Raw genomic sequence first — 14,507 nt, 5'->3', positions numbered from 1 at the left:
ATAAAAAAAACGGGCGGGGGGAGGGGAATCGGACCGATGGAGTAGAAAAGCGTGCGGCGAGTCATCAGGTCGAGGGATTGGATGTCGGTTGAAAAAGGGAAGTATCGGCAAGTAACCGTGAAGAGGAAAACATCGAAAGGAATCGAAATAAGGGAGAAAATAACGGAACGAATTGGGAGGGAAGTAAATGGAGACGAGAATAATGATATCGCACAAAGGGAAGAAAAAGAAGATCGAAACAGAATCGAGGGAGACGACGACACAACACGCCGTGAAGAAAGATGAGTGGATAATGTTTGGTCTCGCGCTATCATCGTGGTGACGCTCGGGCGATGTCGGAGGTCGTGGGAAGACATTTCCCGCAGCCACAGCTTCCCACAGCCTATCCTTTATCTTTCCGCAAGAGAGACTGAGATTCAGCACGAAGAAGTCGGTGAAGGACAAGTTTTAGTCACAAACATTTCGGGACGCCACAAATGTTTCTATTTGAGGATTGTTGTGTCATCAGGCGAATTCTCAAGGAGAATTCGTTGACTTATTTTTTGTTTCCTTTCTTTTTTTTTTTTGCTAAAAGATTAACAAACACTTTTTAGCGAGCACAATTGGAGTAACGAATTAACACGTCACATACACAGACGTTCGCGCCCTGACAGACATACGCTACGCACATTAGTATTGATGACACGATGTGTATATTATCGCCGCGAATGTCGATTAATCGGAGTAATGATCTGACAATCTGTCGCGCCTGATTAACGGAATATGACAAATGCCGGTTCAACTGCGTGGTGTCCTCAGGACAGCGCGGCAATGCCAATTAAGTACATACATTTGCTCGAACAACGTTGCATTTGTAATAACATCATATTATTGCAAGTAATAAAAGAGGAAATCGCGAGCAATTTCGCGCGTGTATCCAGTTTATTCATAACGAATTTTCTTGCTGACGATTTAATCTTTGCTTACAAAGTAAACGCGCGTATGAGAATAATGAGCGCAAATTCAAGTTGACAGCTCAAAAGAGAACTGTCTCAAAGAGAGAGAGAGAGAGAGAGAGAGAGAGAGAGAGAAAATAAGACCTTTCTTAATAAGCACAAATTTCATGCGGAAAATATTTTCTAATTAAAGTAAGACCGCGACGAGCGCGCTGCAATATGCGCGACGTACCGCATCGAATGCACAAACTAACACATATTACATTCTCGTTAACACACACGCATATATATATATATATATATGTATATAGTAAAACAAAAAATCCACTCCGCATCTCGTATTCGAAAAATGGAAACGCGTTTCTTGCACGAACGGGATATAAATCACACGAATAAGAAGAAAAAAAGAAGAGAAAGAGACGCGGTTTGCGTCACTGCACAATGTTAAGAAGCATCTAAAGCGATTGGCCAAAAAAGATACAAAATATATATTTTGCGCCTTGAATGATGAAAATGCGCTAGTCTGATATATATACATATACGATTTCTTTGCAGAGATTCAAGAAATTGACGATGATCCAACTTCGCAAGTACGTCTTTTCGCCATCGAAGATAAACGCGATTTTCGGTGGCGCGTGTATCTTCGAGGAGTTCGCGAATTCGAAAGAGCGAAACATCTCCCTCAACGCATCTCTCGGCTATTTGCCAGTTCAGGCAACAAGAAAAATCTTCGCTCTGTTGACGATGCGAATCCAACCGCGCTGCAATAATTCTGAAATGCCGCATCCACGTGACCTTAATAGTGCGCGACTGCATGTGACACACGAAAGAAAGACATTGACCGAATACGACAAAAACGCGCGGAATACAAACCAGAAAAATATCCGAACGTAAAGAAATGTGTTTGTTTTACTATTTTCTTTTTTTTTTTTTTAATTTGAACCAAGTTTGACGTATCGATTTATGACAAAATTTGACCTGTCAAAACATTATACGTGTCGCGATAAAATTGCGATTCAATTCGCTCCGCATATTAAAAGTCTCGTCGCGAGAATTTCACGCGAGTGAATCGCGCGAGAAGCAAAATGCAATTGTATTAGCGTGAGATAATGCGCGAGGAAGCTGTTGTGGACCACTTCCGATTTCTGTGTTGCGCCTCTAATTGGACGGAAAACACATCGGTGAACAAAACCGCAAAATGGCGAATGTTGAAACCTTAATTAATTTTGTGTTTACCGATCTGTTTTGTTTCAGCCACATTTTCTCCTTTCGACAACATTTTTTTCCGAATTTTATTTCACGTGCGTTTTTATTAAAATAATTATGAAAGTAAATTTATACGAAAAAAAGAAACAAATCGCGCGTAGCGAAAAAGAATATATCAGATGTCGCATCGATCGTCGGATTTTTACGGAAAAAGAAGACGAGACCTCGCAATTGAGTCACGAAGTGACGTGTTTCATAGTAATCCGTGTTTCATTGTAAATCAAGAACGTTCCGCGACATCACGCAAATCATTTCAAATAAATTCTATCTATTCGCCTGTTTGAGAAAACGCTGAGACGCTGTTCTTAATGATTGACGTCATTGTCATGCACACGTTGTTCGTTACACAGTCTTCGTCGCGTTCACATTTTGTTTTCTACGCATTTTCGACGATGCGTTATAAGCTTCGCGTTCTGTGAAATATCGCGCACAATTCGTGATTGCGCTATAAAAGACGGCGATATGCGGCGTTAAACACCGTCTCCGTAGTCGGGAAAGAGACTGGCGTCGACGATCGTAAATTTGCAAAACAGAAGCGCATCGCCATTTTACGACGACCTAAGAAAACTCGTGTTACGTAATAAACGCGAGTAAAAGATTTGACGTAAGTAATAATAATAAGAGACAGACTTCGGGTTGAGAGTCTCTCAAACTTCAAGTGGGTATGAAATTGCGATTTACGAGCTTCGTCCGAGTTGTTCGTGCTTCTATCAAAATTCTCTCTCTCTCTCTCTCTTTCTTTCTAGTCGCGTATTATCTTTATTTTATCATGAATATATTATTTATATGCATTGTGTATATATATATATATATATATATATATATATTGCTTGTACATACTAAGCACGCTAACATCGCGTTCGATATTTGCTCAAATCCAAGGGAGAGAAATAGCTCCCGGAGACACACCAAAGTGGGTTACCCGGAACGTGTAGTGTGCGCCTTTAGCTTCCGGAATCGATTGATAAAGCAAAGAGAAAGATCGTGAAAAAAAAAAAAGTATAAATGACGTACAAACACGACGGGCGACGTTCGCAAGCTCGCAAATATTGAAGTTAACTTGAAGAGAGAAAAACCAACGTAAAATCAATATCTATTAACGTTTTTCTCTCTCCTCTCTGGAATTCTCTTTGAACGTCCCGATCGTTTGTGCGCATTCATCGATCAAAATTGCATATTGCCTACTTCTTCCGCGAAGAAGCAGCGTTTCTCTCTTCATCGATAAATTGAAGAGATATCTTCTCGCGATAACGTTAATCGTCGTCGTTATTCGCGACGAGACGTTGCCGAGCGAATGCAATCCATTAAGCTGACATTGTTTGCGTAATGATTTTCCTTCTCTTAAAGACGCGCGGTAATAGCGCCGCCACGGGAAAAGGCGAAGATGTTATCGTTGTTTGAAATTGAGATCGACGATGAAAGTCGAATATATATACGTAGCGCGCGATTTCCTCAGGATAACAATATAGCCGAGAAGAGCGAGCAACACTTCGCTGTCGATTATCGTTCAGTTGCGTATATAAGCACACCACGTGTGTTATTAGCGTATAGAATCTTTTGAAAACCGTTCAATTTTCCGTTGCTACAGTAATTATTGTACAATATATCGCGTTCTAATTACTCTTGCGAATATTATGTTAATTATACGAATACGTTATTCATATAATTTCTAATTGAATTTTGCAATCGCCGAATCTCAATTTTCCGGCTAAATGCCAAATTTTGCCGACAAACTAATTTCGAACCGGTATACGGAGTTTGGCAGAATCCGCGGTAAACAACATACATCCGAAAGATTGTACGCAAGCTCCATCGAGGAAGAAATCCTTGAAACGCCTTGGCGATCCGAGCGTTAGCGTCGCGGCGCATATACTCCCGCGAACGAAGAGTAACGTGCGCAATATCTCGGGTGAAATTTTTGATAAAAGTTCGAGAACGTGCACACACACACACACACACACACACACACACACTCATGCGCGCGCGTACACACACTACGGCAATGATGCAACCGGATTTACGAAACAGCCTCGCGTTGCGGATCACCCGATGCGGATACATGTATATCGCGTCGTACGTAGGTGGAAACAGGACGACCCGCGATTTCATTTCGCGTGGGCGTGCGGAACAGACAATGCGGCTATCTCGCGATTCCATGTACGTACGTATGTATGTAATACGCACGCATTCTCGCGACGTTTGTGTGGGTGAAATAGCATCTAAAAGGTCGGTTTATATATTAATAACACGTGCAATAGTTCGCGTACCTTACCTATACGATCTATTCGTAAAACGTGTAGATGCGCGAACAGAAGCTGTCACGTAACATTTCTCTTTCTTCCTTATAGATACACGTTGTTAAATACAAACCTCAAAAGAGAGGTTTGTCTCATTCTCGTAAGCGCATCTTTTGAAATTCAAGAGAATACGAGTTCTCGAAGAAAATTCGACGTGTTTCTGCAAACGTATTATCGAGGGATTTAATATTTCGAACAACGCTCACGTTTTGTGTGACTTACTGTGTTTTTTTTTTTTTTTTTTTTTACATCAACGTATATAACAGAACCTTTCTTGAAATAATGAAACGCGCGCACATCTATCGTGCAACTCTAGTGAAGTTGAAAATAAAAGTAATAACTACATTCGCGACGTGTACGGTAAACACGCAATTTGCGCAGAATAATTTCTAGTAAATGCTCTTAAAAATTTTACGAGTTTTAAAGGAATGAGAAATGTGCATATTGATCGCCACCTTCTCATTGGCTCGGCTTAAGTGCTCGATAAAAATTCACGTGATATGTTAATAATTAAAGAGAGATTCCGATTGTTTTAATATTTATGCAAGAAAAAAATCAACATGTGTTTCAATCTTTGTGTAAAATCTTACAAGAAATGATAGATAAACATGAAACATGTGGTTCTTATAAATATTGAAACATAACTAAAAAAGAGATTTATAAAAATGCCGTGCACCGAAAATTCTCCTTTGTAATTAATGTTTAATACAATCTGTTATCGTTAAAAAAAAACACACATTTCGTGCTATTTGAAGTCCGTTTTGGATGGTTTAAACTACGATTTCTTTCGATTATTACATTCCGAATGGAATGCCCTTTTATTCTCGACCTTATTGAACGTTTTTTGTATGTGTTTTTGAACTTACAATATTTATTTGTAAATAGTGCGAAGGCGTATGGAGCAACCAAAGTGTCACCCCAAGAATGCGATTATTCCTAACGCGCCAAGGTTCGAATTCAGTGTAAATTCTTCGGAAGCTTATCCCGACCGGTTGAGATCGTGGGCCGACGACAGTAAGAGCTTTATTAAAATATTTCTGCTTCCCCTATTCTCTCGTGGCGCGCCCTTTGCACTCCTAATAGCGCAAATACGTCGAGTGCCACACACACTCTCTCTCTTTCTCTCTCGAGTTTAACCAAACCGCGAAAAATTGCCGTAATCTCTATAGAAAAGGCCTCGTGGGAATCGTTAACATGAATTATGTTACAGACTGAAGAGAGAATTAAATAAATGAGAGAGAGAGAGAAAGAAAGAGAGAAAAGTAACGCGAAAAGATTAAAAAAAAAGAGATTGTTGACACCGAAAACACAGACATTTTGCAAAATATTAAAAGCAACCTAGAGTGACAGAAGAGAAAACTCTCTAACAGAAATAAACGTGTATAATACTGTTATAATTCCCTTTTGAGCGCTACTTACTATTCATCTTGCGTCCGCCAATTGATATTGAAATCCCCTCGTGGTTCCTTCTTTCTTGTCATCCGGCAAAAAGGATAAAATATACAACGAGGGACTTATAACAATGTAATCCCAACAGAGGGTAATTTACCGACGTAAGTTGCGCGCGGAGGAATCAGATTTTGCGGCAAAGAAAATCGCTCAAAGGAGTACTGGCGCCCACTAGGTAGTTGTTACAAGCAACTTCAACAACATTATTGATTTTTGACTAAGCCGTTTACGTTATAAGTATATAGGAAGATGCAATTTCAAGCGCGAAACGCGATTCGAGAATTGAATTATCAATGCTAAAAAAAAGTACTACATTAAAAAAAAAAAAAACAAATTACAATTATACCTTACTGAAATTCCCCGCGCAAATACAATATCGTCACACTCCCTACATATATAATTACATAAGTGTCACGTACGGAATTTTCAGTTTCTTGCGTAGTGACACTTAAACAGTCATGTTCTTTGTGTGATCGTCAAATATTTAAAAACAAAATATTCATAAAAAGGTAAATAAGTTAAAAATTTGAAACCGAAAGAATCCCTTATAACTAGAGAAACATATAAAGTTTTAAACTTTTAAACTGCTCTCCTCTAAACTTTGCGTTTTGGAGTTTACAAGATTATAGGTAGGGAGTGACAATATATGCAAGTACCTAATGCAATATATTCACATGATACTCTTTCCTTTTAAATTTGTAAAGAAAAATATCACATTTACAAAAGTGAGTATCATAATTATGTATTATCATCGTAATCTCTCTACTGTAAAATGCGCATTTTTCATAGGTTGCAAAAAGCAAGTGAATCCCACATTCATTAACATATTACCGGCGCTGGGACTATATGTAAGCAAATGTCATACGAAATATGCTGCGCGTCCGAAAAGCGTACCAATTTGCCATTCACATGACGATAATTGCATTGCAAATCACAATTGTCGAATGATCCATAATCACATTTGACAATATCGCGGACTATTTCGCGTTATATTTCGACCGAGATATAATTACCAGACATAAAGAAATGGCACACAATGCAGAGAGAAATTTCGAAAATTAATAATATTCCAAAAATACGTGCACAAGCGCGTTTTTACTATTATTAGTATACGTAATTACTAGAGTATTTGGCAAACATGTCATTAATGCATAATTTATTTTGCATATATAGCAGAGAGCTTAATTATATACATATAATTATATACATATGTACATGTATATACAATTAATGTACATTATATATACATGTACATGTATGTATATATATATATATATATTACATTGTGATTTGTTTTACTGTTCGATTATTAGAAATTTCATTACGCGAAGATATATTTAATTACGATATGTATAAAGCCTCTATTAATTGCACGTTAATTTCATTGAATTATTCACATGAGGATATTAAGGATATATTTGGAAAATTTAATATCCCATCCAAAGTAATTGTCATCAATCAAAGCGCGCTCCGCGACAATATCTCAACGCAACATCTGGATATGACTTCGCTCTTACAGAAATAAAATTTTTTTGTTTTACAAAGAGATTTTTCCGAAGATATCGCGTTATGTGCGATATCTGTGTCAGACGTCAGAGCCTGTATTCAATATTTGATATTTCACTTACCGCTAATCCCGTGTAGTTTTAGCTCCGGAGGAGCTCGGCGTGGAGGAGCCTGCAATCGCGTTAATTCGGTTCGAATTCAATAATATCAGAAATAAGTGTCGCGCGCGAAAAGTTAGCTCCGCGTTCCGCGCCAAGAGTTGACTGATTAATTGCGGAGCAACCTCGATACAACTCTCGACAACGTAACGTCTCAACGGCGCTTTACTGCAATTATCCGAGTGTTCCTGTTTGTCGTGTTTTCGCGAAACAAACGAGAAGATCCGAGAGACATCATTAGCGCGGTATTCATTTATTCCTTCCGGCGCGCTACAGTAAAGCAGCTGCAGATCGCGTTTTTTTCTCAATCGCAACTCGCGATTTTCCTAGTTAGGAAGTTACCGACTTCGGAAAACAAATAAAACGTTTCCGAGCGAGGAGAAGATCAGCGAGTAATTTCACCGAGTCTAACAAATTTTCTTATTACGACATGAAAAATCGCGCATCTGCAATTATCGACGGGCACTTTTGCGCGAGAAACTTTCGATCTAGTATAATTCACCGACGAACATTTAGATTGAGAGACTTCCGGACCGCGAAATGTCAAGTGCGCTTCAGAGCGTGCGAGTTTTCTGCTCAAATCTCTCGACCCTTAACTCGCGGCGACAAACTATATTTCATCTGCCAATTCGCGATTCTCACTTCCGGATTTTCTCGCGAAAAATGCAGATTAAACGATATAATTCGTAATTATGAAATAGGGGAAGAGTGACATGAAAGAGCCAGGTTTTGAAAGAGCCATTTTCAATTATTTGGCAGTTTCTGAACGAATCTCACGGAAGTTTTAATTTTTATATAGCAACACTAGACGTGTGTCATCCACAAACATTTGACAGATTATTGAAAATAAATAGCGCCGATGCATCGTATTAAAGATTTTGTCTTCGAAAAGTAAAGTTTTGAGTTTTATTTCTTTGTTTTTTAACATTTTTGTGTAAAGAAATAATACAAAAATTATTATATCATGATTTTATATATGTATTTAGTATCCTAATTATGTAAATATTTCTCATTTATAACGTTAATTTGATAGTGTATTTTGAGATTATAATTTTTAAGAAGAAAAGTTTTGAAAGAGCCGGACTATAGTGTGATGAAAGAGAACCGGCTACCAAACAATCAAAAAATCTTTTTAATCAAACATCTTGCTCTGACAGTGAATGTAATGATGATTTGTTCAGATTTTTACAAAATATTATCAAAAATAAAAAAAAAAGAAAAATTGAAAAAAAATAGTAATATTATAATTGTATAATGTGCACTAAACGCTATAAAAAGAGTAAGCAAATATGGTCTCAGTGTAAACTTTGTTCTGAATGGGCACACAAAAAAATGTGGGATAAAAAGGGCGCTAAATTATTTTTGTCAAAATTGCTTCTAAAGATACTTGAAAAAAATTAAGTTTTTTTTTCTTCTCAATTGTTATTTTAAAAGGTTTTCTTGAAAGTTTAATGTCTGTTAATAGTTTATTGTTTTGTTTATAAACAGTTAAAGATTCTTGTTATAAGGAGTCAACTCTTTCAATACCATGTTATAAAAGCCAAATTTTACTTTTCTTTTAAGTAAAAATATGTTTATTAAGTGATGTTTATTAAGCTTATTGAATTTTGTCTTTTTGTTTATTACATAAGATAAAGAAATAAATTACAAATTGGAACAATAAGCGTCATATTTGATTGCTTTTTAAGTAGTTTTTTTGGCTTCATACTATAAAATTGGCTCTTTCAATGCCACTCTTCCCCTATAACGAGAACGAAAAATGTTGACGTGAAATAACATATTAGAGCGCGTAAATATATTTATTAACTTTTTATTGTGGTGTATAATCGAGTTTTTCATATTTGAATAAATAATTCAGATGTCCCTATCAGAATTTTTTATATAATCTTCCCACATTGCCCTATGAATTTTTCAGAAATCATCGCGAAAAATATTATTTCGGTCGCAGAAGTTGCGCGTACCTAGAGCTCTATCCTGGGGCGCGAGAGACTGTCATTTTGTCTCCGAATAGATATTAACTCGATCTCGTATCGTATGAATAATGGAAGCGAAGTGATACCGACAAAAATATAAATTTGACACGATTTATCGATTTTAAGTGTAACGCGTTTTCCAAACTCGGAACTATAAAAATGAAGACTTCACTTTGTGTGAAATTGCTTCTGCAGTCCTCTCTCCTCGCGATTGCCGATAAATTCTTCAATAACTCGAGAGAAAAGTATACCGTTATCGTCGTCTTATCGCGCAAGAACAAAACGAGATTTCTTTTTCCCACAGCATTGAAAATTACATTTGATATCCGATCGAAGAAAAACAGCGACATATCCCGATATTCAGGCAATTCGTTCGTAATCCAGATGCACTGTGTACTCGCAGTGCATCCGAATTTGCAATTAAATTGTGTGTTTGGTGAAACATGCGTGTTTAGAAGAAAATAAAAAAAAACAAAACACGTTAATTTCATCGCGTCTGTCAAAATTGCAGAGATGTGTAATAATTCCGTACACATCGAAAATGCATGTGTCAAAGTTACATATCGACACGATTGTTAACGCGAATTAATTTAATTCGACGATTTCGCTCATCGTTCGTCCGATAAACGGATCGGCAAAATGCACCGATTTAAACTAAAAAAAAAAAAAAAACACACAATAGCTCCGGTTTTGAAAGCGCGTCTGCTTCACCTGACCGCACGAACGAAGATAGAACACGAGACAATTGACGTTATATCCTCACAAAAGAAAAATCCGCTTCAGACGCACACACGATAATTTCGTTAAAAAGTGCTGCTGCGTTTTGGCACGTTTCCACGGTAGAAAATATTACTCGTTATTGGGATTTTCCTCGAATAGCTCTCTTCGCGGATAGTGCTTCGCTCAACATCAATTAAAATGCGCTCTTTCGACACATCTCCGCGATCATATGAATTTCGCCTTTCAGCGGTCGATCTTCGCTTCAACGACCGCGATGAGTACCACGAAGATGATTTGAGTGATTTTCCGCGTGCACGCGAGTGAACGAGAGTTAATTCCGGAAACGAGTTTCGTCAGGAGTTTCCGCGGTTACAACGTTAGTTGACCATTAGCGCGGATCGATCGAACGGTCCCGAAAAGTGCTGACCGTCCAATAACTTTCTCACGATCGGTCCGGTGCTTTCGACGGCCTCATTTGCGAGTCTGAAATCTCTCGAGCACGAACAATTGAATTGTGTTTATCTGAGCGTTTACGTTTGTGGAAAAAAAAAATCGATTTTTCATTACTCAGCGACTAGTAAACCGCATGAGGATGATGATTCTTCTGTATAACTCAAGCGATGTTATTTTCTTTTCTTTTTCTATTTTTTTTTACCTAAGATCTAGCGCACAAAGGCAACAACAATATAATAATTTGTCGAGCGCTAGTTATAATTAAAACGATTCCAAAGAATCTTCTTCGCGAGTGGGCGAAAAAAAAAACAATCTCTGGGTTTTAATTTATTGAGAAATATTCACGGTAAAGAAAAATGTGCTTCAATCGAGAAACCCGACGGAAACAAATCGCGGACACGGTTCCGCGTAAGACGCGAGATGAAATCATCTCGCGTATTACGATCCGTCTCGCGTAGGACACGGCGGCAAAGAGGATTCATCGAAACGATTCATCGAATAATTTCTCTTCGAGGAAGAAACATCCATCTTACGTTTAAATCTCGATATAAAGCATGAAGCGCGAGATAGCAAAAAAAAAAAAGGACAAAAGAGAGAGAAAAACGGAAAGATAAAGGAGAGGAAGAAGATTTATCTTTATTAGACGAGATGTATACGTAACGAGTCTCGGAGGTGAGTGGTTATATCGATGATATTTCAGAAAATAAGAAACAGCGGTCGCGGAATAGCCATATGTGTATATACATCCTTACCTTGTGCATGCCTATCCTTGTCCATTTCTTTCGTGGGATGAGAGGCAAGCGCACCACCGTCCCTCCGGATCACTGCATCACGAAACTCTCCAACTTCGGCCGATCTTGGGTCGCAGCGCATGTATCGACTTTAACGACTTTTCGTATGGTGTGATTCGCATCGGTCGCGAACGTAAACTGGATCGCGACGACGCGCGCGGGGAGAGACACCGATGCTCGTAAAGGGACGCGAGCAGCGAGAGAATTTCACGTTCCAAGAGAGCGAATCGTTCCTTTCTCTCCCGTATTGTTCAAACAAATCCCAAAATCGTCGATTGCAAACCACCGACCGCGGAGAAAAAACAACTAGACGAACACACGTTTCTGCCCTCTCTCTCGCGATTCTCACGCGCATTCGTCGTCTGTTCGACGGATTACGCGAAGCTCGTTGGAAAGGGACTCGCAATAAATTCGAAAAAAGCCGAAAAATCCATCGCGCCGCGGTGATGTAACGTGCGCGGGGTTACACGAATAAATTCGACAACACGCGCTTCTTCATGCGAATGCGTTTATACTCTACAATCGTTCATGTTTCCTAAATTTGAAATAAAAAAGTTGAGTTTTCAGCTTAACCCTTCTTTAGACAACCGCAAAGCTTGGGGTCACAGCCGAACGCTCGGTGTATATTTTTAATTGTTCTATTTTTGGAAATGTTGACAAAATCGAAAATAAATTTGAGAGAAATAACTATAGGCGCAAGTGTAAACGTCACTTAAAAATTAACGAACAAAAGGCGGAATATCGTCGTGAAAATGAGGCCGCTATAAATGCCTACGGAAACTGCACTCAAACGGCGGACGTTCCCAATTTATGTCCCGGTGAATGACTAATTTGCTACGAGAAACGTCGATGTTCAACCGGCATCTCTCGACGACGTAGGAGTAGGGTAACAGTTGTGGATCATTAACGGGGAAACTCTGGGGAAGAGACCGTACGGACGGTCCAAATTGGAATCAGCCCCGAGGGAATGATCCTTACATTGTGAGCGTGAAGAATACTTGAAAAGGAGCACTTGACGGTTTTGGGGAAAAATAAGAAAAAGTCACGTAGCTACCGACAAATGTAAAAATTTCGCTGCTTTTAGTGTCGACCAAACAAATGTGACCCTAAGTTTAAAAAATATATATATATATAAATATATACATATATATTTTTTTATCACAAACGCAATTCGATTAACTTTTTTAAAATTAAAAAAATTTGAAACAAAAAGATTAAAGAATGCAAACATGAAAGGATCCGACTAATGTAGAGTAAAATGCATTTGAACTTAAAAGCATTATTAAAAAAAAAGCTCAAATTACTCGCAAACTGAAAGACGATTTGCTATAGGTATCGTCTAATGGATTAAAAGCAGAACTTGAATTAAAAGAAAGAAAACGACATGTGGACTCTTGCGTTACAATTGACAAGCGTCTCTCTCTTGTGTGCGATCATCTTACAAACATATCTATTCTCGGCACTCCGGTGCTTAAAACGTACATTTTTGATAATGCTGCAGCGCGGGGAAAATTTGCAAAATGGAGCCGTAAAACGTACGAAAGTGGCGCGTTATGAAGTCGTACAGAAACGTCGCATAAAAACGAAACATCTTGCATTATAAATGTCTTCAAATCCGTTGCACAAAAATCCGTACGTTTTCACGTAAAAATACTCTACGCGACTCTAAAAACTTTTTTAAGAAATAGTTAAAAATAGTTAAAAATATAAAAAGGATAACGGCGCAACAATTAAAAATTTTCATAAGCTTCTGTTAGATGTAAAAAATTATAGTAAAAGCATTGACAAAATATAAACATCCGAGTTAACAATGTCACTCGGACGTCGTGCGTTTATCTTCTCGTTTGTAGTCGTTTTAAATTATGATCGTTTGTAATAAACGCGAAGGAGAAAACGCGCGAGACCAAAGTCAAGAAGGAAATCAAGAGAAAGTTGAGATAAAAAGAGAGAGATTTAAACTCGACGAGAGAGAGAGATTTACACGCACGGACACGAGATTACGAACAAGCTCTTCGTTCGTGATCGACATCTCAATTTTTCTTCATGAATTATCGACTCGATTTCAAAAATCGCAGTCAAGAGAGAGAAAGAGAGAGAGAGAGAGAGAGAGAGAGAGAGAGAGAGAGAGAGAGAGAGAGACAGAGAGACAAACAAGGGGGAGAAAAATCAAAGAAAAAACAGAAAAAAAGAAGACTCGTGAGCCCACCGATAAAAATAAAAATCCACCGATCTTGGTTTCACCAGCAAAAGAAAGAACTCACGTATGTACCGTTCACGTAGCGACAAAGGAAGGCGCACGTGAAAAGGGGGCACAAGAGAAGAGGGTTGACAGTAGGTAAAGAGAGAGAGAGAAAAAAAAGAGAGAAGCGTAAGAAAAACGACACAGAGACAGCGAGCGAGGGGTTGACGCGCGAGGGGGTTGAAGAACGCGTCGAACGCGTGGCGAGCGAGATTGACGTGTACCCGACCGGCCGGGGGATGTGACAATATCCGGAGGATATCGCGCGTGGACCGTCCCGAGGACGAGAACACACGATAGGACCACCACCAGTGGAGCACACGACGTGTAGCTTTGGCGGGGATTGGACAGGGTGGACGCACTTCGCCGAGTGGCGCTGGGCTACTGACGGTCCCGAGAGAACGAACCGTCGGTTAAGCGAGAGCGGGACACGATAAACGCGCCGCGCCGCGCCGCGTCGACGACAACGACAACGTCGACGACGACGACGACGACGACGAATACCGCGAAAATCTAATATGCGTGCGCACCAAAGTAGCGCGCGAATATCTCCGCGCGTTTTCTCGGAAGATCGGAAATAAGCGTTTCATCGGAAAGGCCGACCTTTCTCTCTTTCTCTCGTCCTGCGAACCGTGCGAGAAGAGATCCTTGAAAAGAAAGGGTAGAGAGAAAGGGAATCAAGGCTCTGTTCTCCACAGAGCGCAAAAACCGAGCGAACCG

General features: G+C 39.1%; 1 protein-coding gene across 13 annotated transcripts in view; it reads right to left on the bottom strand.

The window, feature by feature from the left end:
- LOC109860516 (calcium/calmodulin-dependent 3',5'-cyclic nucleotide phosphodiesterase 1-like) overlaps positions 1–14,183 on the bottom strand; it is a 98,153-nt gene extending 83,970 nt beyond the window's left edge. For 2 of the 13 annotated variants that reach the window (XM_020439735.1, XM_020439744.1), the window contains exons 1-2: positions 14,012–14,183; positions 11,510–12,654 (exon numbers count right to left, since the gene is read on the bottom strand). Coding sequence is in view for 1 of the 13 variants with exons in the window: in XM_020439726.1 (XP_020295315.1) it covers positions 11,510–11,630 (121 nt within the window). In the remaining 12 variants the exon portion in view is untranslated. Of the gene's footprint in view, positions 1–11,509; positions 12,655–13,809 lie in introns of all 13 variants that reach the window. The other 11 variants (XM_020439654.1, XM_020439696.1, XM_020439668.1 and 8 more) reach the window with 11 other exon arrangements.
- Positions 14,184–14,507: the final 324 nt, after the last annotated feature.

The sequence above is a fragment of the Pseudomyrmex gracilis genome, unplaced genomic scaffold (assembly GCF_002006095.1).
Source record: "Pseudomyrmex gracilis isolate BER0280 unplaced genomic scaffold, ASM200609v1 scaffold_8, whole genome shotgun sequence".
NCBI classification, from domain to species: Eukaryota; Metazoa; Arthropoda; class Insecta; order Hymenoptera; family Formicidae; genus Pseudomyrmex; species Pseudomyrmex gracilis.
The sequence above is the reverse complement of the archived record's forward strand: the minus strand, read 5'-3'. Positions and strand labels throughout refer to the sequence as shown.